At 44.3% G+C, this 26,964-nt stretch overlaps 1 protein-coding gene across 6 annotated transcripts in view; it reads left to right on the top strand.

Moving 5' to 3' along the window:
- The window catches only part of SPAG17 (sperm associated antigen 17), a 211,004-nt gene that overhangs the window by 81,514 nt on the left and 102,526 nt on the right, over positions 1-26,964 (top strand). For all 6 annotated transcript variants that reach the window (XM_053288500.1, XM_053288499.1, XM_053288498.1 and 3 more), the window contains exons 17-19: positions 2,961-3,062; positions 5,854-6,008; positions 12,289-12,479. In XM_053288500.1, the coding sequence (XP_053144475.1) occupies positions 2,961-3,062; positions 5,854-6,008; positions 12,289-12,479 (448 nt within the window). The remainder of the gene's footprint in view (positions 1-2,960; positions 3,063-5,853; positions 6,009-12,288; positions 12,480-26,964) is intronic.

Below are 26,964 nucleotides of genomic sequence, written 5' to 3'. Positions count from 1 at the left end.
GATGATTACAGTATGATTGCAGTGTAAATGTTAATTTTGGTTGCTGAGGATTCCCTGTGTATTTTAAGTTTAAAAATAATATGTAGTGGATATTCTTAAGTAGCTCAAAACCTGGCCTCTTCAGAATTTTACTAGCAAAAGTAGAATAGGATCTTTTCATGCCAAGAAGTATTACGCTAAAAGAAAATAAGAGTCCACTTTTGGTGGGAACAATCAATGATATTCCAAATTCTCATCAATTACCATTCTTTGATGCCTTTTAAAGCACTTGTATTATATGCAGCTAAATGGAAGTGAAGCTATCTCCTGTATGGACAAATGGTGAATTATCACAGCCTAGGACTAAGTTAGACATGTGTTTACTAATTGGCATCCTTGTGTAGCTGCTTTGAAGATCGAGAAAGAGGTACTAATAGATGTATAGTCCAAACTGGATTTTAACTTGTTTACTTAATTTGGTTGATTTTATTAGTTTTATTTTACACTGTAGCTATTTTATTGTTGTGAACCGCGCCAAGCAGTAGTGTACTGGAGGGGCGGGGTAGAAATATTTTCAATAAATAAATAAGCTCCATGGGGGAAATGCTTCCCTCCACAGAACTAATAGCAGTTATGGGTGTGGGAGGAGGGGGTGGGGAGGATTTTGATTCAGGAAAAGGGTTTAGCATCTCCTCCCATAGTACAGCTTCCCTGATCTACGCAGGGCTACCAGTCAGTAAGAAGAAGAAGAAGACGACAAAGAAAACAATGAAGACTAAGCCAAACAAAAATTAAACACAGGACATCCTAACCACTGATCTGTCACATCCCATTGCGTTTGGCCCTTACTTGCTTTAAGATGGATCCAGTTTGCAGTTAGACACGTGTAGAAGTGCTTCATTGTAATCTGGCCTGAAGCATAATCTAAGGCAGTTTTACTCGATGGTTAAAAGGGTAGAAGGAGGGTCCTACCCTAGTTTGGGAGCTCAGTGCACTCCCACTTCTCCTAACCTTTAATCATCATGTGAACTGCCTTAATGTGTTTACTGAACTGTCATAAAGCTTCTCAAAGTGGGTAACAGTGATACAGTAAACAAGCACTGAATTTTAACCTAGGAATGAAAATGGGACACTTCCAGCAGATGGCAGCTGCAACACTGATCCACTCAACCCCCATTTTGGCATGTTAGTTTGATCGTGTGATTTGGCTCTTAAAGCCCTGTAATTAAGACTGGCATCTGGACAGCATCACTGAGCAGCTGCTGAGGGCTCAGGGTTCTCAGAAGGGCTTACTGCTGATGCTGGAGACCCCCTCCGTGCCTTTGTGTGGTGGTGGCAGGACGACTTTCTAAAGGCTCACTCAAGTAGAAGGAGACCTGTGGAGAACAGTTTGTGGAGCGTCCCCTGAAACCTGGAGCTAACCTTGCTTGTCCTGAAAGGAGAAAAGGCACTAGAAAGCAGCAAACCTTCTTTAATCTGTAGCAGAAAACTGTAAAATGGTTTCACACTAATTCAGTTTCAGAGGCTTGCCTCACTCATCTGGCCAGTACCACAGGTAGGGACATAGGAGGGAGCTTGGCTTTTTAAATTTTTTTTTTTAAAAAAACTTTTCTGGTGAAATGACAACTCTTTTTCTGTAAAAATTGATGTGCATAAATTGATTTGTCAAGAACACTAAGCTTGGATAGCTGTCTCAACAAATCACCCGCAAATCACCCAAATTCTATCAGTGCTCTATCAATTGGGGTCAGCAGGTAGAACAGTTCTCCGAGGCGGACAGACATGCGAAGTCCAGAGAGGAGGGCTGGTCTATCTGCTGACCCCAACTGATAGACCAGCTCTCCCCAGAAAAACAGAAGAACTGGTTTACTGATTGGGATCAGTGGGTAGACCAGCCCTCCGCTCCAGACTTCGCTTGATAGCCTGGCACAAAGGACTGGTGCACACGGGTAGATCAGTCCTACGAGGTGGACTGACATACTAAGTCCGGAGAGGGAGGAGGACTGGTCTACCTGCCAATCCCAATCAGTAGACCAGCTCTCCTGTTTTTCCAGGGAGAGCTGGTCTACTAGTTGGGGTTGGCAGGTAGACCACCCCTCCACTCTGGGGGACTGTTCTACCTGCCAACTCCAGTTGCTAGACCAGCTATTCCCTGGGGGGAAACACAATTTTTAGGCCCATTTCCCTAGCAAAATGGGCCTCAAAATTGTATTCAAAGCGCCCAGATGAATTTGGGTCAAATCAGGGGTGATTCACTTCAACCCTGAATCTATTCGGAGGGCGATTCAATTAGAGGTCAAATTTGCAAATTGCCCCCGATTTGACCAAAATAGATTGAACTTTGAATCAAATTGCACACCCCTGTTTGATAACCCTGGATCAGAGGTCCTCTTCATCTTCTTTCATAAAGGCAATGTGAACTTTTGAATCTCACTGCAGGTTCATAGAATCATAGGGTTGAAGAGGACCTTGGAAGTCTTCTAGTCCAACCTCCTACGTGGTGCAGGAATTTGTTACACCATCCCTGGCAGATGGCCATCAAATTTCTAATCTCAGAGTGTACCATCTTTTTGGACAATGTCTGTCAAGAGTTGGGCAAAAGGGATGCAAAATAACATCACTGCTCTTTACTGACAATTTTCTCTAATACACCAATGCTACATAAATATTGCCAGCTTAGGTTACATTGATAGGGGAGCATCAATTGGTAATATTATTGCAGAAGCCAGGCCCAATGACCTGAAGTTAACATAGAATATTAACCATAGTCCCAAAGCCTCTCCGTCAGCATTTCTACAGCACAGGCATCTACTTTCCAGAGTCCTAAAGTTCACACAGGGTTCAGGGTTCCCTTGATCAAGAAGTGTCTTGCTTCATGAACAGGCATCATAGCCACCTTGTGTTTAAGCCTTTCAGTATCTGATACAGATTTAGGCTGGGCCAGTAAGTGTGTAACAATATGTCCCTTGGTACTTCATAAGATAATTCTGGAGACAGAATTAACATCCATACAGAAGACGCAACAGCGGTGTCTGAAAGACTGGAGTTTTGCTGAACATTTTCAACCACATCTCCTCTTCCAGGTATTTTGAGCTGCTTTCTTATCCTGTAAATAGAAGCTCAGCAAAAATGGAAAAGGGTCTTAAGCATTTCATTTCTACATCTCTGGTTTAGATCTGCTCTGACCAGAAATATTGCGAACCCATTAGTGAAAATTTACTGCTTTGTCTTAATTGCCTTCCTACCGGCAAAGTCTGCAGAAGTGCAAACAACACTTGTGGGCAAACACTCGTGTCTGATAGAGGACTTTCCCCCAAAAGGCTAACCAGTACATGGATGAGGTATTGATACAGATGGGGATGAGACAAACTTTAAATAAACAAATGCTTTAATTTATTAAAAGAGAATCAAAACACACATTGTGATTAGAGAATTAGCAAACCAATACATTTTTGTGGGAAATTATCAAAGTAAACTCTCTGATGGGGAAATCGGCACAGTAAAACAAAACATTCAAACAGTAGAAAAACCATTGAGTTAGAGGCGGAGCTGCTAGAGAGTCCATCTCATGGTTAGAGTTAGTGTTAACTAAAATGGCTGATAATTGTTGAGGCGACAGGAGAGATGGTTCGTAGAACAGGCAGTTCTGAGGGCAGGAGAAAACAGCAAAACCAATTGACAGAAAATATAGTGATTCGAAGGGGAGAGGTTGCTTAGGTGGAAAGGAATATGCAAAATATGTAGATGGACTGCAGCTGTGGTCTTGATAAACCAAGACTATATAGCACTGTGGTATATCAAATACTCAAGAGGGGTGGGAAAGGGTTTGAGCCCCAGAAAGGTGACTCTTTTACTTTTCTAGCATGATAATGTACAGCAGAAGTACTTTGCAGAGATGTAGATGAATCTAATTTTGCTCTTTGGTTTGAGCTCAAATTGCAAAATACTCAAATCGATTTATCGAAACAGTGGCCATTGCTGGCTGTTTTGATGAATCAACTCAAATTGATTCAAATGATTTGGCCATAGGAAACAATGGGGAACTCGAATCACCCCATTGTTCCTCTTGGGTAAGTCCTAGGGACACCAAAGTGGGCTGGGTGGTATGGCGTGATGGGTGATATCTACCACCCAACCCAAAAGAAATGGACAAGTGGGAGGTTTAAAAATTTGTTTAACCTTTCCTAAAAAAAACCTTTGGGGAAAGGTTAAAAAAAATAAAAATCGCCCACTTGCCCATTTCTTTTGTGGGTTGGTTGGTAGGTAGCACCATCACTCCACACTACCCAACACACTTTGGTGCTCCTAGGACCTACTCATGGGGAAATAAGGGCTGATTCAAGTTCCCCATTGTTTCCTATGGTTGAAACAAACAGAGCGCACAACGTTTGCAACCCTGCCTTGAAAAACACTGCAGAACAGAAGCACACAGTCCCTCCCAACACAGAACATCACATTTTGCCAAATACAACAGTCCAAAATGGCCGGAAAAAAACACTGACCTTTGGATCCACTGCCAGCCACAGTGCCTACACTGCAGTAGTATCATTAGCACGGGTTGCTCTCTCACACACAATTATAACTCCTTACTTCAGCATTGCAACAGCTACCACAGCCACACTCTTAGCAGCCAGCAAGCATAGCCATAAGCTCAACTAGAACAACATCTTCAGCCCCATTTTGACTGAGTACACCTTGCAATGCAGATTGCAGAGTAGACCAAGTAAGTGAAGCATAAGTTAATCTCAAGGCCAGACATGGAGCTCATCACAGCACCCACCAAGAAATATTACACACACACACACATCTGAGCTGCCACTGTCCATTTTTTGCCACAACACCATCTCACAAACAGACTAAACTACTTCCTCAAGGAAGGTAGGCAGGTGCTCAAGTTCTGCCTTTGTCAATCTGAGATCCAGCAAAACCAGATAGTTAATATAGCAGCAGTAGCTCAGCATATAATACTCAGTGCTGAGAAAAGAAAACCACAAAATCATATCTTCCTTGTTTCCTTCCTTCCTTCTCTACTGATGTGTCCTCTTCAGGGGCACACTAAAGACTCTTTCTGCCTCCCCTCCCCAGGCCTTTTGAAAACATGTTGAAATTACCTCCTTTTTGTTCCCCCTCCCTTCTCCCTCCCCACAGCCAACGGGGGCACAGTTGCCCATGACAACACTTAATTTGTATGAGAACAAGCCAACCAAGAAGCAAGGAGATCTCAAGCCAATTAGAAGCCAGTGCCAGAAAACCAATTGGCAAGGGAGAAAAGCCCGCCAGAATGGCACTCAAATTGATTCGATCTTGAACCAGGCCCTTTATTCTAAGTGTGATTCAATTCAGGTTCAAATCACTCGAATCAGCCCAATTTAACTCTAAGTGATTTGCATACCTCTAATACTTTGAAGCTAATGGAGTTTTAGGGCAAACATGTGTCATGAGGGCTCAATATTTTGAGCTTTCAATTTTTTTTTCTTTTACAAAAAGAAGCTGTGGGAGGCCCTGGTCCTGATTGGTACCATGGGGTGGGGGTTAACCCTTCCTTTCTCACATGACTGAATTTCCCTCTGTATTTTTTTTTTTTTTAAAGTCCCTGCACAGAAAACTAGCATGTCTGGGAAAAGGCTAGGCTAGAAATGTTCTTGCCTAGTTTCTGTTTGGAGGAAATATTCTTTTTATGGATGAGCATTCAGTCATGTGAGCCTTCATCTGGAGTGTGAAATGGTACAGACCACACACAGCTTTACCTGTTCAATGAGAATTAGGTGACAGGCAATTGGTATTAGTAAGTGCATGCTGTCCTTTTTTGCTATTTGTCTCTATAGCCCATCTCTTAATAACATTTGCATTGTGTTCTTTTTCCTCCTATTTCAGGTTCTTCAGAATGCAGCCCAGTACTACAGGTGCATTGATTCTTATTATCACACTCAAGATAACTCTTTGCTGATAGTCCTTCATAACCCCATGAACCAGCGCCGTATGTGTAAGGAGTCCTGGAACGTTGCACTGCACTCTGATGTTGGGTTCAGGTAAACAGTCTTTCAAGCACTGACTTCAAACACCATGGGGACTATAGAAGTGAAATATCACACAAAAAGGGAGATAACTGTGATCTATGGCAATGAAGAAGGCTTTTAACAGAACTATGCAAAGCAACCCTGCATTTTGTTTTGGGTCCACCTCTGTGCTTTGAAGGGATCCCTTGTTTGGTTTGGGACTTTGGAAGGAATATCACTTCATTTGTGCCATCGTCCATCTGAAGTTTTGCTTCAGTGACTTGACCCCTAAGCCCCTACCCCTCCACCCCTAAAAGTACTTACTGGACCAGGCAGGGGGCAAGAGACAGTCCACTTTGCTATATCTTTGCTCTCGGTGTCGAGGGAGAAGCTTGTCCTTTAACATCCCCCCCCCATCTTTAGTTTTTCTGGCATCCTGGGAATGGCATGGGTGCTCCTGGGAATTTTTTAACATTTCTGAGGCTGCAGCAGTACAGTTTCTCAATTTATAATGTTTTAGGAAATGATGAGCACAAAGTTTCACATCAAAATGTCAGTAGCCATGAAGAATCTGTACCACAGTTTATGTTTTAGCTGTGTGAATTTAAAGTTAATTCTCTCATTCCCAAGGACACATTTATCATACTAATGAATGAAACACTCATGCTTCTAGGACCTGTGAGGACCTGATGGGAATCTTTGTGCAACTCCCCCCTCCCGTTGTGCATGAGCACAGTTGCACCAAAATTTTTAGACTCCAGAGCATTTCCTACACTCTGGGAGGGCTTGGCAAGAGTGGAAACAATTCACTGACACTAAGCAATGTGTTTCTGATCTTGCAGAGCCCTTCTGGATAGGGATGTGCAAACAGGTTTGAATTCAAACCGGTTTGGTTCGAAGGTTCAAACCCAAACCAAACAGAGTATTGAATTGCAATGCCGGTCCGAGTTGAAACAAAACAGAGCCTGGTTCTATTCAAACCGGTTCGAACTGGTTCGAGCCTCAAAAACTGGGTTGGGTGGGTGCCAACTACCACCCAAACCCCAACGCAATCAGACACTCCTATGATTTTTTGAATTTTTTTATTATTGGTTCATAGGGTATAATGGGGACTCGAACCAGCCCATTATTCCCTATGTGGAGAACCTAGTGGCACAAAACTGGGGTGGGTGGTAGGCACCCAGGGGTGCCTACCACCCACCGAACGCTGAAGCAATGTGACACTCCTGTGATTATTAATGATTTTCTGAAGATTTTTTAAAAATCTTTGAAATTCTCCCATAGGGAATAGTGGGGATTTGAGGATGCCCCATTCCCCACCTATGGGGGGTGCCAGAACAGCCCAAAATGGGTCTGGGGGTACAACAAGTCTGGCCTTAACTCCCCGCAGGCAGCCCCAAGTTTGTAGGATTTGTTGTGTTTTTCAAAATATTTTTTTTAAATAATTTTTTCCTTTCATTGCAATGCATCGGAGTCTCTCCCCATTCATATAAGTAGAACAGTGAGAGTGACCCTAATTGCTTTGAACTCTGAACTCAGTGTTCACAGCAATTAAGGTCCAACACAGTTCTACTTATGAATGGGAAGAGACTCTGATGCATTGCAATGAAAGGAAAAAATTCTTTTAAAAAATTATTTAAAAAACCATAATAAATCCTACAAACTTGGGGCTGCCTGCGGGGAGTTAAGGCCAGACCTGTTGTACCCCCCAGACCCATTTTGGGGTGTTCTGGCACCCCCCCATAGGTGGGGAATGGGGCATCCTCAAATCCCCATTATTCCCTACGGGAGAAATTCAAAGATTTTTAAAAAATCTTCAGAAAATCATTAATAATCACAGGAGTGTCCGATTGCTTCAGCGTTTGGTGGGTGGTAGGCACCTACCACCCACCCCAGTTTTGTGCCACTAGGTACTCCACATAGGGAATAATGGGCTGGTTCGAGTCCCTGTTATACCCTATTTAGAACTATTTAGAGCCAGTTCGAATTCAAACCTGTCTGAGCCAGTATGAAGGTTATAGAGGCCATTTTAGATTCTATTCTCCATATTCTGTCATTTGGTTTGCTTTATTTTCCTTGCTGAGCTCATGCTTTCCTGATTGGCCAGATAAGTCTGGCTCTCTGGTAGGCTCCTTGAGAACTGGCAACCTATTGGCCAGGGGGGAGGGCAAAGGTCGGGGCTCCCAAAGAAGGGAATTTCAAATCCTCTTTAAAACCAAGCCCCTGGCCTAGCAAAATCACTGTGGTTGCAGTCTTCCTTGGCTTCCTTCTGGCCTGCTGGTGGTGGTGAGAGTCTGCTTGGCAGACCTGGCTGTATTTTTGCAAAACATGTGCCCGAAGAGAAGAGCAGGAAAAAAGGTTTGTGTATGTTACTTTAAGTTCTTCTCCTTGACCGTGGTGTGTTTTTGCCTTGCCCCTCTTTCTTTGCAGTTTGTGTGATGCCAGGTTGGTTTTATTGCCTTGGGCTGCCATCTTGATAGGTCTCTTGTTGGTTTGTGTAGCTGTTGTGTAGTCTGTGCTGTTTGGTTTGGTTCCCTTGGCTTTGCAGTTGTGTGGGCACAGCAGCAGCAGGTCAGTTTCTGTGGTGGTTTTTTTTGTTCTTAGCTGGGTGTCACTGTGTGTTGGGTAGTGTGGCCTGCTAGGGGCACAAACCTGGGGTGGATGGTAGGTACCCATGGGTGATCACCACCACCAAGCCCCCAAGCAATGGGGATCTTATGTGATTTTTTAAATTGCATTTTTTTCCTCCCATAGGGAACAATGGGGGTTTGAGGTGGCCCATCTGGCCCATTTCCCCACTTTGGGGGGTGCCCAGGCACCTCAATTTGGGTCTGGTGGCATAGCAGATTGAGCCAGAACTCCCCTTCTGAAGAGCTTTTCATAATATTATATGTAAATCAGATAATCCACTCTGGGTACTATTGCCAGGTAGCGATATCAAGCAGATCAATCAGCAGTTTCCTGGCTCCTCTCCCCACCCCCTTTCCAAAGACAGGGACAACATTTGCTAGTCTCCCAGAGATCTGATTAGTGATCCATGACAGCCACAAAGATTGGGACCACTTCGGCTAAAACCCGTTAGCTCCTTGAGACACTGGCAACCACCCAATGCTCGTGCTCTGCACTCTCTTATATTAGCAGTTCGGTGTCCCTCTTTCAGTTTCTTTTGGACCACCAAGGCGATCACTTCATCGGTATTTCTAAAAGCTCCTCAGAAAGAAAATTAAAGGAAGGGTTTTTTGGCTACAATGTGGTTTGAAAGGGACTACTCTACAGATTGGGATTTTTTTAAAAAAAACACAACACAGATGGGTTAAACAGTGTATGATTACGGAACAGACAAATGGACATGGTTGCAATTAACGATTTAACTTGAGGTACTCAGTGCACTTACTGGCAAGGACTAGGATAGTAAATGACGATATTTCTCTGAGTGCAAGGTCCCCGAGAAAAAATTACCTTTAAAAGGTGTGTGAGTTTCAAGAGCAAACTCCCCTCAACAGATGGACATCAGAAGTGTTTGTTGTGTTTGGGAGAGGGACATCGCGCAGCAACCTGTGTGATCTGCTCTGCATTCTCCAGACAAATGTTAAAGAATCGGGCTGCTCGCCTTAAAGTAGTGTTACTGGAGAACGCACTTAATCCCGCTATGCCCAGGTCTCCCTTGACATCAGGCTCGATGTCGAAAACGACACAGAGGACTGCAATAGAAAGCCAGTCTAAATCCTCAGTGCTGCAGGTGGCAGCGGCACATGTACGGACAAAAAGTCCCTCTTCAAGACACCAAAAGCCCCAAAGACTGATCCCAAAAGGGAAAAATCGAAGAGGAAGGGCAATTTGGTTTCAGCTGCCCCGCCTGCGAAAAAGCACCATGACAAGTCACTAAAAAGCACCATGACATGGAAAAAGAAGCAACCCCATCACCTTTGGGATTGCAACATGTAAAGTGCCTGTTGACGTCGACTGACCGACATCGTCCATCGACGTCAACGGACCTACATGGATCGACACTGACAGACCGACATCGATCACTTAGTCTGCCGGCAGCGAGACCTCGGCATTGAGCAGTCTCGTTATCGCCTGCTCCAACCCCACAACAGTCTCCATCGACACCAGGATTGCAGTTTTTGACATCAACATCTCCGGCATCGAAACCTCACAATGTCGAGCAAGATGGTGACTTGGAGCCTGAGTCTCCTTTGGACCTGATGACAGTAACAGATTTAATATGACTGCTAGAATCGGGGGAAAGTACACCTTCTACAATGACATTCAGGGGCTTCCTGACCCAAGGTCTCAATGTCGAGGAGGGAGAGGAACCAGAGCAGATCCCTCCTGTGCCACAAATGCCTTCTTTAAGTAGCCTCTATGAAGACACCTCACTACAGGGCCTACTGCCCCACAAAGGCTGGGAGAATACAGTCACTTTATCTCCAGAGGAGTATTCTCAATTCAAAGAATGGCAGTCACAGAGGGCACTAACTCAGAAGATGCAGTCCGCCATGCAAGTCATCCCAAGGCGGGTGGATTGTCAGGATAATTCAGTACAGACCACGACACAACGGACAAGAAATCAGGTTGTGGCTATCCAAGCAAACTTTCTGCCACCTCAGATAATTCCACCTCTTCATTTGCCAACAAAATCTAAAATGCAACATACTGTGGCGACACAAATTATTTCTGCCACCTGTATGGCAACGCAAACGGTTTTGCCAAGGAATGCAGCCCTGCATGATTCAGACAGAACAGGCTCCTCATCAGAAAGGAGTGGGAACCAGACTTCTACGGTGAGGTCCACTTCCAACATAGATGCCATAAACAACCGCAGACTTGACAGGGAGGATACTCATATGAGCAGGATTACAGATTGCAGCTCTCAGATTCACTCTGCAAGTTCCTTCACGACCCTAGGATGTAATTCATCTGGAACTGAAATTCATTTTAAGTAGCTAGGTGTTCACTTTATCATCTCTTCACCTGTCTTGAGGCATGATTCTCTCTTTCTGTGTTAGGTCACATTTCCCTTGTGAGAGAAGACAGGTGCAAGCTAGGAGTTAAAAAGTTCTCCTTCCTTCCCCTCACCTATTATTCACCATCCTCTCAATTTGATTTACCTTCCTCTTGTTTGGGACATATCTGGAAAAACCATTTTGCTGTTTTTGTCATCCCTTGAAAGCCCGGGCTCATTTTGAACCTTGGTTTTCCGGACACCATCCTACATGTTCAGGCAACTCTTCTGTAGGCTTCCATGGCTATATGTCCCTCCTTCCATTTTCTGTATGTGTCCTTTTTGCTCCTCAGCTGATCAGGGAGTTCTCTGTGTATCCACACTGGTTTCTTTAGATGTTTCTAGTGTTCCTTCTCATGAAAATTGTTTGCGACTGTGCCTTCAGTATCTTGTTTTTCAGAACTCCCCCATCCCTCCAGTACTCCTTTAGGATTTCTGGCTATGAGATCCCACCTAATTTTTCTCTGAGCTCATTAAAATCAGCTTGCCTGAAATCCAGGGTGCATATCCAACTTCCTTTAGTTTTCCCTCCCCTTGCTATAGCAAATTCCAAGGTGATGTCATCAGAAATAGAGTTCTGGCTCACAAGGAAGCAGTAGTGGCTCATCTTAACAAGACAGGGAAGTTTCCAGCAGCTCTGGTTGCTCCTCTTTTTCTCCCTTTCCACCTTTCCTGGGTGTTGAGAGCCTTTGCTGCCTGCAGGCTCGCATGCACTACCTGATGAATGGCCAGCCTGCAGGAGCATGGCTCTTGTTAACATGCAGGAGGGGGGAGAGAGCGAGGAGGAACCGGAGCTACTGGAAACCAGAGTCAGCTGGGACTAGGGTGCCCCCTGGCTTATTAGGACAAACCACTACTGGAAGGAAGACATTCTGTGATAGATAACACCTTCCATCCACTTCTGGAACCAATACTTTTAGGGGTGTATTAGACGGCAATGGGAGTATTGCTCCTCTTTTCACCTTAAAGATATGTTTTTAGAGCTTTTTGTCATTTGCAGTGCTGACCAGTGAAATGGTTTGCTTGTAGGAACTGCTTGCCACTTCTCCAGTCCAGTTGAACCATTGTGCTCTTCCAAAAGTTCAAAATGGGAATTCTGTTCCCCACCTTTGGCCACTCAGCAGGTGCCAGCTGTTCCTACTAGTGAACCACTTTAACAGGTACTGCTACTGGTTGTGAAGGACCTCTGACTACTTGGCATACCTATTAATTTTTATTAGGGATCATATTTAATATTTCAGCATGAGAAGACAATTTTTGATCAGTCTGTGTTCTTGTTGATAGCAGGAAAAATTGTTTTTTCAGAAATTACCTGGAATTGGTGGCCAGATCCATTGATGAATGGATACTAAGAGAAGAAATTAAATACCAGGAAGAAAAAATGGCTAAAGAATTGGAAGCACTTCGGTTAGCTAAAGAGATGGCAGAAAAACCACCTGTTGAAGTCAAGTCCCCACCTTCTCCTAAAAAAGGTGCTGCTGCTAAAAAATCAAAAAGTAAGTCTCTTATTTATTCATTTTTTAATCCCAAAAAACAATTTGCCATCCTTAAGCATGAAGGCAGGATATGCACTGAGTTATACAGACCAGAAGCCAGGCCCTTTTGTTTCTGTCTTTGAGCCCTGTGTACTTGAGACAAAATAAACACATATTGTAACTAGAACTTGACAGTGTACACATTTCTTTGTCCACAGAAATGTTATGCATTTAAAGTATTTCTACTCTGGCTCTGCTGACATTTGGGATTATTTCCTGTAAGCAAAATGTTATAAATCTGTGAGATGCTGGTTCTTCCAAAACAAACAGAAGACTACTACTTTTCCCACTCAGTATGTCTGAGAAATCTGTCCCTGAATTTGCTCACAGCACTTCTGATTTTATTTGATAATAAAATCAAATAAAAAGCAGCTAATTCTGTTTTACTGCTGAAGCCCATAGATTTGAAAGAGTCCCATGGACCAGCTAGTCTGGTATCTTCCAAGTCCTCTGCTTCATGGTTTCTGTCCCACAGGTTAACGTTTCTAGAAAGCTGAGACAGATTGAAGGAGTGACTTTCCCTCCAGCTAAGCATTTTTAGCCTACTTTCCTTAAGGAAAGTAAGCTTGTGAGATCACCTGGCTCTGTGTGTGTGTCCCTGTCAACTTTGCAATGCCTGGACCAATATGAACCAAATTTGGGTACATTTGTAGCAACACATAGGGACACTTCAATGGCCTAGTTTGTGTTGATGTCATCCACCCCATTTGTGGTGAAGTTTTCCCCACAAATTCAAGATGGCGGACACATAAATGTTTGAGGTGCAAGTGGGCTAACCTATAAACCTCATATAGCCCTGATTTGACCCTGTAATTGCTCACGCCTCCCTTTTTATTTCTTTTTTATTGGTTTTAACGCTCAATATAATTTTCATTCTGGTTTTTACAGCTGTATTATATTATGGGATTTTTAACTCTTTTTTTTTATGTCCCCCTTTTAATGTCTTTTATACATTTTATTAGGAAATTAGAGGATACACGGACCATAAAACCAAACCTTATATTTAAAGAATTATATATATGCACCGTGTATAATAATCTGATCTGGGTAGTGGTTCCACCATTCATAAGAAATGGGTTTTGTGCCTGCGCAGATCGTCTTCGGGAAGAATTTGTTAGCTCCTTGTGATGCCGGCAACCGCCAGTTGCAAGTGACCACAGTTCCCCCTAGTGGCGGTTGGGCGTCCCTTTATTCGGTTTATTTCTGACCGCCATTGCGATCAGTCCTTGGTACAGTTTGCTCCTCAGAAGAAAGTTTGTTACTCTGAAAATTAATTCACTGACTCTGGAAAACGGACTTTGACGATTCTAGTGATTACTCCTTTGGATTTGGTACTATTCCAGACTTATTCCTTATCGAGCTTTGGCTATGGACTTTGACTATGTGTTTGTTTACTCATTTGGATTTGGACGCTATCTCGGACTACCCCTTCAACTACATAATGGATGACTATTCTTTTTTCCACACAGACGACTACTCTTGAGGCAACTCATAGGCAAGGCCAGTAAGGACAAGTCCGGTAAGGACAAAACAACTTTTAAGAGTTGTGTGAATTGCCGTGGCAAATTCCCCTCAACGGATGGCCATACCCTCTGTTTATTCTGTTTGGGTGAGGTACACGATGCAAAGGCCTGTTCCGTTTGCGCGACGTTTAATAAACAAACATTGAAGAATTGTGCGGCGCACCTTAAAGTTTACTTACTGGAAGAGTCTCTTTTGCCCCAGACTTCTTCCTCGGCGCTGACGTCGGGTCCTGCACCTAAGCTGCAGTCTAAAGTCCCGTCTGAGTTGGGAAAACGTACAACCTCGGCGTCGAGCGCTTCGGCGTTGGGCCCTATGGACCCGTTTAAACAACCTGTGAAGAGGAAATGCAAGGACGAGGCTTTGGTGCGAGCATCACCACCGAAGAAACATAAGCGGGGACACAAAGAGCACCATACCCAGTGTGCTGCTCATACCCCTTCGCCTTCGAACCTCCAGACCTTTGAAACACCTTGGCGTTGAGCTGCTTCATTATCCCCTGCTCCTATACCTCATCAATTGCCAGCGATGCCTAGCTCCCAGGCGCACGTCACCCCTCACACTTCACGATGTCAAGAACATGTCGCCCGACACCGAGAACGCTCGACATAGAAAGGGGTGGAAAGGAAGTCCTTGGAACCGACGTCGATTCCAAAGACTACTAGGGAGGCTCCGAAGATGAATCAAGATGAGACGTTGGATCCGACAGTTGTAGTTATAATGGACACAGAGCTCGATACCGATGCCGACATCGAAGACGAGCCTGCTTACGACATCAAGAATGCCGAACTTGAGAATGAGCGCATCGACCTCGATGAGCACATCGAACTCGAGATGGTGGATCCAAGCGGGACTGCTACAGAAAGATCTCCAGTTACTCCAATTAAACGACGTGATCTTGCTTCTGAACATTTAACTTACTACATTCGGAGGAAAGTACACCCTCCACCGGGACCTTCGCGGGCTTCTGGGATATTGACCACCAACCAGGGCTAATACCCAAGACTCCCTCCCTCTCTGCAAGGGAGACGCCAGTCAGCGGTCTCCTACCCCATGGAGGCTGGGGTGACTCCTTTACAGTGACAAGGGAGGAATACTCTCTCTTCAAAAAATGGTTACGGGATCAGAATAAGGAACCTGTAATACAGAGAAAAGAGACAGCTGTACAAGCAACTGCCATCCCTGAACAGCGTACAGAGTCGGCCGTCCAGGCCTCAAAACCATTGCCGGTACAATGCTCAGTATCACTTCAAGCAAGTTTCCCATCCAAAGCACCCTTGCTGGCACCATCCGCACGTCACCAAGTGGCCACGCAGACGACCCAGGTTCAGATACCAGTTTGTGTAACCTCTGCAGCTGGGGGGAGCTCTCCCGTATCCTTGGATGGGGATGATGAGGATGAGGATGACTACGCTTCAGACTCAATGGAAGCAGAACCGGAGGATCCAGAAGCGCCAGCTCTACCGGACCCAGATTCTGATGTGGCTGCCATTCCTTCGGTTTCCCCGAATGAGGAGATGAAGGGTTATCACCAACAGGTAGCTGAGATGGCGCAGGTGTTGGGACTACACTTCAAACAAAAGACCATCGACTTGGAGGATCCTGTATATAATATGATGAAGTCCGCTGGTGGGTTGCAGCCTATTTACTTACCTATGCTCCCACATATTTTGAGAGCGGCAAAATCTGCTTGGGAGGTATTACAGACCTCAACACCTACTTCAAAGCACATAGAAGCTTTGTATTGCATTCAGGAGGAAGAGAATGCGTACCTTATGCACCACCCTGCACCAAATTCTTTGGTGGTGGATTGCGCCTCAACATCAAAGGGTGGTAAATGCCATACCACACCAGTGGACAAAGAAGGCCGTAATCTAGTTGTGCTGGGGAGACACACCTATTCTACGGCTTGTTTATCGATCAAAATTGCAAATTACATAGCATGTCATGCGAGATACATGCATTCACTCTGGGAGGCATTGTATGACCAGCATGCCTTGCTGGAGCCGGGAGACTTTGTAAAGAAGTTTGAGGCGGTGTTCACTAAGACAACTTCAGCTACCCGGCAGCAATTGGCAAACGCAAAACATTTGGCAGAATCTGAGTCCCAGACACTGACGGTGTCCATTATTTTAAGAAGTCATGCCTGGTTGAGAGCAACTGGGCTTCAACAGGACATGAAGGACCGTATTGAGACTCTGCCCTTTGAAGGGGCGGGACTGTTCTCAGAAAAAATGGATGAGAACATGGAACAGTGGGAAAAGTGACAAATCACTGCACGTTCCTTTACGAATCCGCGGAATTCCAACACCAGATACCAACCGTACAACCAACATCAGAGATGGCAAGGTTCTTCTTATCGACAAACCGATAGGAGGGACTTAAGACGCCCTTTTCAACGTTATAACAACAATTATTTCAACAATAACAATGGGAGGCGTCATTTCTATCCCAAAAACAAGGTGACCTAGGCTGGGCATTATAAGAGGCCGCCACAATCCAAGCAGCAACTTTGATCTGGGCCAGAGCCCAACTGCATCCTATGATGCGCATCTTCAACACCTCAACAACAGCAACCTCAGAACATCGATGAACATCAGTGCAAGAAACACCATCTCCTTGAATTCTGCCAGAATATCCATCAAACTGGCAAGCCATGCCCAAGCATGGCACCATATAACATCAGACCACTGGGTCTTACATATAATCACCATGGGCTATGCACTGGAACCCACCGTTCCTGGGCGTGAGGTACACACCCAAGACACCGATACTGCGGGAGGAGGTGCAGAAACTCTTGTTAAAAGAAGCAATATAGTCTGTGCAGTGGGCTCTCAGCCAGACGGGATTTTACTCCTGGTATTTCCAAATCCCCAAACGAGATGGGGGAATAAGACCTATAATGAATCTCCGAGGCCTAAACCAGTACATCGAAGTCCAGAAGTTCAGAATGACAACGTTGCAAGCCATCCTTCCTCTCCTCCATGGAGAGAATTGGATTGCTACGCAATATCTGAAGGATGCATACTTCCATATAGGCATTCAGGAGAATCACCGCAAGTATCTCCGCTTCACCATGGGGGGCAAGATTTATCAATACAATGTGTTACCCTTCGGCCTAGTCACCACCCTGAGGGTATTCACAAAGTGTGTGGCAGTGATAGTCGCCTATCTCAGAACACGGGGTGTCCATATAGCCTTATTTTGATGACTGGCTTCTGACAGCCAGAACAATTACTGAAACACATAGACTTAGTAACAGTCTTGTTAGACAATCTCGGTGTTTGCATAAATTGGGAAAAGTCTTTCCTCCAACCTGCGAAGCGCCTACAGTATATCGGCGCGCAGCTAGATATGTCAAGACAGAAGGCATGTCTTCCGGAGGAACGCTTTACACGCATACAAACACTCTTGTTTGTTCAAGAAAAATCCAATACAGAGAGCACATATGGTACAAGTACTGCTTGGTCTCGTGGCGTCTTGCACCACAACGGTCCTCTATGCAAAGCCACAGATCCACAGGCTGCAACTCTGGTTCCTCAGGGCATACCAGCCATGGACCGAACCACAATCCAAATGGGTCACCCTTCCAGAAAAGATATTGTCCTCATTAGATTGGTGGACAAGGGAATAGAAAATGCTCCAGGGCATATCATTTCAGACTTGACAGCCAACTGTGACCTCCGATGCCTCTATGCTCGGGTGGGGAGCCCACCTGACACACTACAGGGTCAGTGGACTCCCAAACAGGGTCTACTCCATATCAACTTTCTCGAGCTATTGGCAGCTTACAAAGCCCTAATCGCCATTCAAGTGCAACTGACTGGGCAGACCATCCTATTACAGATGGACAATACTACAGCCATTGCCTACGTAAACAAACAGGGCAGAACAGTGTCCAGATCATTGTGCAATCTCAGTCTGCAGTTATGGAATTGGTACATCCCACACAGAATCTATCCCGTTGCAGTCCATATCAAAGGCACCTTGAACTGCTTGGCAGACTCCCTGAGCAGAGGTCTAGTGCTCGAGCAGCACGAATGGGAATTGAATCCAGTTATACTATTTGTGTGTTTGTTTGTTTGTTTGTTTGATTGATTGATTGATTGATTTGATTTATAGACCACCCTTACAAAATAGTTCAGGGCGGTTCACAAACATCAAAGACCCTTTAAAACAATTTAAGAGCACTGGAAGTCCAGGCCGAACAGGTGGATCTTTAGGGCTCTCCTAAATTCCAATAAAGAATTCAAATTATGGATATCTGCAGGGAGCACATTCCACAGTCCAGGAGCGGCTACAGAGAAGGCCCGCCTCTGGGTCGCCACCAGACGAGCTGGTGGCAACTGGAGCCGGACCTCCTCAGATGATCTTAGCGTGTAGTGGGGATCAGACTGAAGAAGGCACTTTCTAAGGTAACCTGGACCTAAGCCATTCAGGGCTTTAAAGGTGATAACCAGCACTTTGTATTTTGCTTGGAAACATATCGGCAGCCAGTGCAGCTGTTTCAAAACAAGCATAATATGGTCTCTCCGGGTTGCCCCAGAGACCAGACTTGCTGCCGCATTTTGAACTAACTGTGGTTTCCGAACTACGTACATAGGTAGCCCCACGTAGAGTGCATTACAGTAGTCAAGCCTGGAGGTTACCAGCTGGTGCACCACTGTTCTGAGGTCATCCTCCTCTAGGAATGGACGCAGCTGTTGAATCAGCCTAAGCTGATAAAAAGCACTCCTCGCCACAGCCTCCACCTGAGATACCAGAGTGAGGCCTGGATCCAGGAGTACCCCCAAGCTGCGTACCTGCTCCTTCCGGGGGAGTGTAATTCCATCCAGCACAGGGAGATCTAACTCATCCCTCAGATTCTGAGCCCCTACAATGAGCACCTCTGTCTTGCTTGGATTCAGCTTCAATTTGTTATCCCTCATCCAGCCCATTACTGCCTGTAGGCAGGTATTTAGGGAATGAACGTCATTTCCTGATGAAGCAGATGAAAGAGAGAAGTAGATTTGGGTGTCATCAGCATACTGATAACACCCAGCACCAAATCTCCTGATGACCTCACCCAGCAGTTTCATGTAAATATTGAAAAGCATTGGTGACAGAATGGAGCCCTGAGGGACTCCATATAACAGCTTTCATTGAGAAGAGCAACTGTCACCAAGCTCCACCATCCGGGATCTGCCCGAGAGATAGGAACGGAACCACTGCAGAGCAGTTCCTCCTATCCCCAACTCCTCCAGGTGACCCAGAAGGATACCATGGTCGATGGTATCAAATGCCGCCGAGAGATCCAAGAGAACCAACAGAGTCACACTCCCTCTGTCAGTTCCCCAGTATAAGTCATGCATCAGGCTGACCAAGGCTGTCTCAACCCCATAACCTGCTCTAAAGCCAGTTTGAAATGGGTCTAGACAATCAGTTTCCTCCAAAACCACCTGGAGCTGGTTGGCTACCACCCTCTCAATCACCTTGCCCAACCAAGGGAGATTAGAGATTGGCCTATAATTATCCATCGCCGAGGGATCTAGGGAAGGCTTTTTAAGAAACAGTCTAATTATTGCTTCCTTCAAGCATGGAGGCACCTTACCCTCCCTCAGCGATGCATTTATGATATTCACCAGGCCTCCTTGAATAATCTCTCTGCTAGATCGAAGCAGCCAAATCGGGCAAGAGTCCAGAGAACAAGTGGTGGACCGCACCGCTCCAAGCAGCTTGTCCACATCCTCAGGAATCACAGATTGAAATTGACCCAACCTAATACTGCAAGAAAGATTGCTGGACACCTCCTTCGTAGACACTGCAGAAAAAGTGGAATCCAAGTCGGCCCGAATACAGGAGATTTTATCTGCAAAGAACCCACTGAGGGCATCACATCAGAGTACCTCCGGGAGCCGATTAGAAACAGGAGTAGAAATTAGACACCTCACTACCCAGGATAACTCCACCGAATGTGAATCTGCAGAAGCAATGCGAACTGACCAGAACTTCTTTTTTGCGTAAGCCCTCAAGTGGGTCACATGCTCCATCCTGTCAAATTCGAGCCGAGTTCTCCTTCACCTGTGCTCCAGTCTCCTACCCAGCTGCTTCAACCCTCGCAACTCCTCGGTATACCAGGGAGCCAACTTTGAAGCGGGTCTGGAGGGACACTTAGGAGCAATAATGTCTACTCCTCTGGCAAGTTCCTTATTCCAGGTTCCCACCAGGACATCGACAGAATCACCGGCCGCACCAACATCGAAATCCTCCAAGTTCTTTTGGAACTCTACTGGGTCCAGCAGCCTTTTTGGGAGGACCATCCTAATTGGTCCATCACCCCTGCAGGAGTGGATTGTGGCCGTGATACCAACCTTAACCAGGTAGTGGTCTGTCCATGACAATGGGGTAACCACCGGATCCCCCACCCACGGAACACCCCCCGATCCGAACAGAAGACCAAATCCAGTGTGTGGCTGGCAACATGAGTTGGCTCAAAAATTAATTGGGATAGGCCCATAGTTGTCATGGCCACTATGAACTCCTGAGCCGCACCAGACAAGCCAGTCCCAAAGTGGATATTGAAGTCCCCCAGCACTAAGAGCCTGGGAGACTCCAACACCAACTCCACGACCAGCTCCGTCAGCTCAGTTAGGGAGTCAGTTGGGCAGTGGGGTGAGCGATACACCAACAGAATCCCCAATCTATCCCTAGCTCCTAGCCTCAGAAATACACACTCAATATAAGTCAACTGTCTCACAGGGGCCCTGGTAAGGGAGATAGTGTTTTTATGGTCCACAGCCACTCCACCCCCACCCCCCGCCCACTTCCCCCAACCTGCTGCACAACAGAATAACCTGGAAGGAGAAGCTGAGCCCACACTGGACCACTCGTCTCCCCCAACCAGGTCTCAGTTATACACGCCAGGTCAGTTCCCTCGTCCATGATCAAATCATGGACAATTTCGATCTTATTCTGAACTGACCTGGAATTACAAAGGAGCAAGGCCAGGCTCTGTGGGAAATTGGAGCTGCTCCCCAAGGCCTGAGAGTTGACAGAGCCGCTGGAAGTGGAAACAGTTACTAAATTACTAGTTTCCCTTCCCCTGTAACGGCCAGCTGCTCTCCCAATGCCAGTTCTTCTATTCCCCACCACTACAGCAATAGCCGCCCCAGAACTACCGGACACCCCCCCTGCAGTATCCCACTCAGGAGAGCCCATATCTGCAAATGGGCCTGGCTTAACTCAGTACAATTAAAACCCCTCTAACCCAAAACCACCATGCACAAGAGAACCTCCCCTCAACACCCACCCCAAAGGTCCAGCTCCAAAGGCAAGTCCCTTATATGAAAAATAGGCCAAAATTTCTTGCCCTCGACCTCATTACTCCCCCGAAGTGGCTCCCCCAAAGGGGCGACCCCCTTTGGTGTTGCCCCTTCGGTGGCAGCCCTGCCGCCACTGGCAGCTTCCCTCTTTATAAGTCCAGGGCAAAGAACCCGGCTGATGGAACCAGGAGGGCCAACTGCCAGGTCACCTTGGGCTTGGCCTCGGTCCTGCAAAGCCCCACAACACCTCAACCAGTCCAGGGGTGAGGGAGGCAGATGGTAGAAGGGGGCAGCCAGGCAAGAACCCCAGGCTCTCACCCTGAGGGGTGCCCAGCAAGATGGTAGTCCCTCCTTTCTTCTCCAGCAAGCTTCTGGGCCTCAGGCAACTAGAACAACTATTCAAGTCTTGGGGCAGGCCAGGAGTGGATCTGTTTGCGACATGCGGGAACAGAAGGTGCGATCAGTATTGCTCCAGGATGGGAGTGGGCCCGCGATCCAAGGGCGATGCCTTCCAGTACCAATGGAGCCAGGGGTTGTTTTATGCCTATCCACTGACGCCCCTGCTACCCAGGGTGGTAGCCAAGTTTCTTCACGATGAGACACGAGCAATAGTTGTGGAACCATGGTGGCCAAGACAGCCGTGGTTCATGCAGCTACTCAAACTATCCCAAGGCAGGTTCAGAAGACTCCCGCAGTGGTCAAATCTGATAACACAGGACTGCGGAAGATTGATGCACCCCAGCTTGTCTGTCATAAATCCCACAGCGTGGAGGATAGGCTCTTGAGGAAGATACTCCTGAACACTCGCAATAAATCCATGAGACGAAACTATAGAGCGAAGTGGCGTAGATTTGCGGCACACACGTCGTCCAAGGGTTATGACTCCAAGGAGGCTAGTCTGAAAGAGGTACTTCTCTATCTGACCACCCTTAAACAGAGTGGCCTTGCAAACGTGTCCATAAAGGTACATATGGCAGCTATATCAGCCCGCCACGATGGATGGGACGGAAAAACAGTCTTCACCCACCCGAGATGTAAAGACTTCTTTCGGGGAATCAATAACTTATACCCGCCTGTAAGACTACTGGCTGGAAAATGGAGTCTTTCTTTTTTTTAAAAAATGCTTTTTATTATATAGAAGATAAGAAAAAGGTTACATCACTGAGCCACCAACTTGTCCAATAAAACATAATATGATATAACATATGTTCATACCCATGTATGTGCTACGTACTTTCATACTTATCATAGTTAATTGTTACATACAGAACAAATGCAAAAATAAACTAAATCTTGCCCATCAATAACTTTCTAACACACCTAGTTAATATGAAGATGAAAATTATAAGAAAAAGAGAAAACAATAATTGAACAACTCCCACCGGACCTGTCAGTCAGCTAATACCTAGATAATAATCTTGTCTTGGAGGAGATAACAATTTGACTATAAGTAGGAGAGAGAGAGAGAAAAAGGATCAGATTATTTAAGAATAGAGACCAATATTACTAAAATAAAAATGTTAGTTATTTTGAATATTGTTTTAAATTACATCCACAGTTTTCTGTGTTCTGGTTAAATTTTCCTGTAAACAAAACATATTCAGAACTTTAATGTATGTTACTAATTGGGCGGTTACCTATTTCCAAAGGTAAACCAAACAGGAGCAACCATTTGAAAAGTGAAAATGCTACTTCGAGATGAGACTTCTGTAATACCTCTGTGGTGATGGAACTGAAACTAACAGCTACACTTCTAAGAACATCAAAAGGATCCTTTTGAAAACAAACAAACAAACAAACAAACATATATTTATAGATACTCTTCCATAATATAACTTCTCCTTTGAAATTCTTCAAAAAAATGAGTTACAGATTTATTTGTATTAATAAATCTATAGCCTTCCATATACTTCAAATTAAAAAGAAAGAAAGAAAGAAAGAAAGGGAAACAAAACAAGCAAACAAACAAAAAACAAGGAGAGGGAGAAAGGAGGAAGAAAACAAAACAAAACTCAGCAAGCCCCCATGGAACAGACTTTCTCATAAAGTTAAAAAATATAAATTAAAAATATTATTAATATATTGTAACAACAATAATTAATATTAACAGTTATTATCAATTATCAGTACCAATAATTGTTTATTATAATATCAGCATTAGTGTGTTGTAGCACATTAATGTTAACGTTGCTAATGTATTACAAGCCAAAATTTAGTAAACAAGCCAACATACAAGAATGGGGGGGGGGGAGAGTAGAAATATACAACAGGAAACTTCAATCTCCCTAGTAATAATTTTTGAAAACTGGTGAAAAGGTCTAACCTCTAGTATAGAACCATATTCTCCTGCATTAAATCCCTTCATTAAAAAGTTCCCCTTGAATTTAAAAACTGGCTAATCTGGTTAATATAAAGTGTATTAGTCATAATAAAACAATTGCTTATTTATTTCTATCCTTCAGAACAGGCAAATAATAGTAATAGTAATAACAACAACAACCATTTATCTTTAGGATATAACTAAATAAGACATCTCAATTCTATCTCCCTATTCCAAGCCTCGTAATTATTATCACAGGGAATAAACACCGATCTTTATAGAACTAAGCAAAACCTCTCCTTCAAATCCCCTCTTTCATGCATTTTTACGTAACTATATACAGGGGAAACCAATGACCAGTCTTGGAGGAAGCCCTAACAGAATTCCCTAGAATTAATTGCCAAAGGAGCCAAACGAATTACAAATTGTGAAATTAAAGATCATAATCCAGTACAAACAATACTTTTAGAAGAAGTTCGAAGTTCAAGGACATTATAAACCTTAATGTCCAAGATTTTCTGTCAGGAACAGAATAAGCCAAGTCCCTAATATCTTGTAAAGAATTGTATTTAATTCAAACTCCCAATTTCTCAAAATACTCGAATATGCTCAAAAAGGAGATTTATAATGTTTCTGGTTGTCTATTTTTTTTTTTAAACCTATTAATTTAGAATAAAAGCCAATATTATTAAAATAAAAATTACAGTTATTTGGGTACTGAGGCACCTAGTAAGACACAAAATAAGGACCATTTCAAACATTTAGATTCCATCCATACATAAGGGCCATGCTGAGCTTCTCAATGTCTTAATATCTTCTTTGTACTGATTCAATTGTAATTTCAAATATGATAAGAAAGATATCTCAATTGCAGCAAAGTCAATTTAGTGAAAACCTATAACAATCTTGTCCCCTCATGCGGTAAGAAGTTGTAAATACATCTTGCAACAAGTTTCATCTATCGTGAAAATAGAAGACTAAACACAACTATAACAGGATTAATGGGAGAATAAATTCCTGCGCTGAGAAAAACAGTACATAAAGGTCCTTCCCATTCAGAACAAGGAACCTGTCTCCGTAGATAATAGTTCCAAAAACCACAGATGCTAATGAGATCCGGTGAGAAAATATGTTCTTCCACGTTGGTAAGGGCAGGGGAGGAGAAAGGGAAGAGGAAGATCTGGACTCTTTACTATAAATCCTTCCGAGATAAAGAAGCTGAAAAATTTTCATAGCGGAATAACAGAGTAAATCAAAAAACAAAATTTAAGTTGCTTTAATCCAATCCTTTCCCTCAACTACTTAGAGTTCTGAAATATCCAATTTTAACACCTCCAATGAAATCTTCCCAGTCTGACAAATAGCAATAAGTCAGCTTATGGCATTCAAATAACTAACTTATAAAAAATAAAAACCCAGATATCTTGCAGACACTCAGAATTCTTCTGAGCCCATCAGTCACCATCCAGTCTATTCCTTCCAGCCACCAGAAGAGATAAAAGAAAAAATCCTCCCACTCTGATAAATGTTGTAAATCCAATTAAGACGTAAACAAACCGTAAATCTTGTAGTCATTCCAATCAGGGTTTCACTGCTGCCATTGTTAAGTCTTCTTATGTGCTGATAGGATTGCTCCAATAAAACAGTTAACCTATAACATAAGCCACTGAAACTTCAGGCACCTTCAGCAGTAAACAAAATTCGAACTGCAGTTTTCTTCAATCCCGATTCCAGCCAAAATTGTAAGCAGAGGAACGATAACATTCTTTGTCTCTTCAGTCTGACTCTCTCCTCTTAAGTCTGGAACACTGTAGTAACCTTCTAAAAAGTACATGGGAGTCATTGAAGAATTTAGAATAAAAACACAGGAAAAGGTAAAAAAATGTCTAAAATACTTGAGAAGAAGAGGAGAAAGGAAAAAAAGGAATCTTATAGGCTCAGAGATTTAAAGTAAGAAGTAGATAGAAAAGGCGGGCAGTCTTTAAGATAGCAAGATGACTTTGCCACGTCCTACTCAGTCCGGGGCTTGAAGTGGACAGATCTGTCCTCCGGGCAGTCCAGGAGTCTCCCAGGTATTATCGAACCTGGAATCTTACTGGACAGGGAGAAGGTCAAGCTCCACATGCCTTCTGTCTTCAATCATACCGATTGAAGAATTATGGACCAAATAGGCGAAGGAGGCTTCAGCAGCTCAAGTTGCTGATAACCTCCCGTCAAGACTCCATTGCCGGAATAAAAAATGGAGTCTTTCTTTGGTGCTCTCCTCGCTGACTGAACCGCCATTTGAACCGATGTCAGCAGCATCTCTGAAACACATAACTCTGAAAGCGCTCTTTTTGATTGCAGTTACCACAGCAAAACATGTGAGTGAGCTGCGGGCACTCTGTATGGACAAACCGTATACAAAGATTTATCCAGAATGGGTCGTCATGCGTTTAGATCCGGACTTCCGCCCTAAGGTTGTTACGGATTTTCACCTGAATGCAGAGATTGTTCTCCCGACCTTTTTCTGAGAGCTATCATCTCCTCTTGAGCGGGCAATGCATTCGCTAGATGTGCGTAGGGCACTTCTCTACTATTTGAAAGCCACCGTGCATATTCGTAAGACATGTCTGCTATTTCTGGACCTACAAGGAAAAAACAAGGGTTGCTTACCCACCCGCCAGAAGCTCTCCTTCTGGTTGGTGGAGTTGATTAAAATGGCATATGACCAACAAGGCGTTGGTCCGCCGGCATCCATTAAGGCACACTCTACTAGGGCATATTCCACATCTGCAGCACACCTAGCAGGTATTCAGTTAAATTATATCTGTACAGTGGCCACCTGGTCTACACATCAGACTTTTATACGCCACTGTGCTATAGATCTGCGGACAGCAGCTGCTGCGGAATTTGGGCGGGCGGTCCTCAAAAGAGTTCTACAGTGACTTGTGACGCAATCCCACCACCGTCTGGGTAGCTTGTAATTCACCCATTTCTTATGAATGGTGGAACCACTACCCAGATAAACAGGTTGCTTACCTGTAACAGATGATCTGGTAGTGGTTCCATCATTCATAACACCCGCCCATCTGTCCCCACTGCATATATGGCAAGTCACTGTGACACCATGTAACATACTATCAGGCTGTCGACCATCAAGAAACTGAATGTTTTAACGCAAGTATCAATTGAACCTCCTGTATTAAAATTACATACAGTGATGAAACACACAAAATATGGAAGAATTGTGAGAGAGATTATTTCTATTCCATAAGTCCCAAATGATGTTGCTTGAAGGTCAAATGTGTCAACAGTTCCTTTT

Source organism: Hemicordylus capensis, chromosome 2, assembly GCF_027244095.1.
Source record: "Hemicordylus capensis ecotype Gifberg chromosome 2, rHemCap1.1.pri, whole genome shotgun sequence".
In the NCBI taxonomy this organism is placed as follows: Eukaryota; Metazoa; Chordata; class Lepidosauria; order Squamata; family Cordylidae; genus Hemicordylus; species Hemicordylus capensis.
This window is presented reverse-complemented; position numbering and strand designations above follow the sequence as displayed.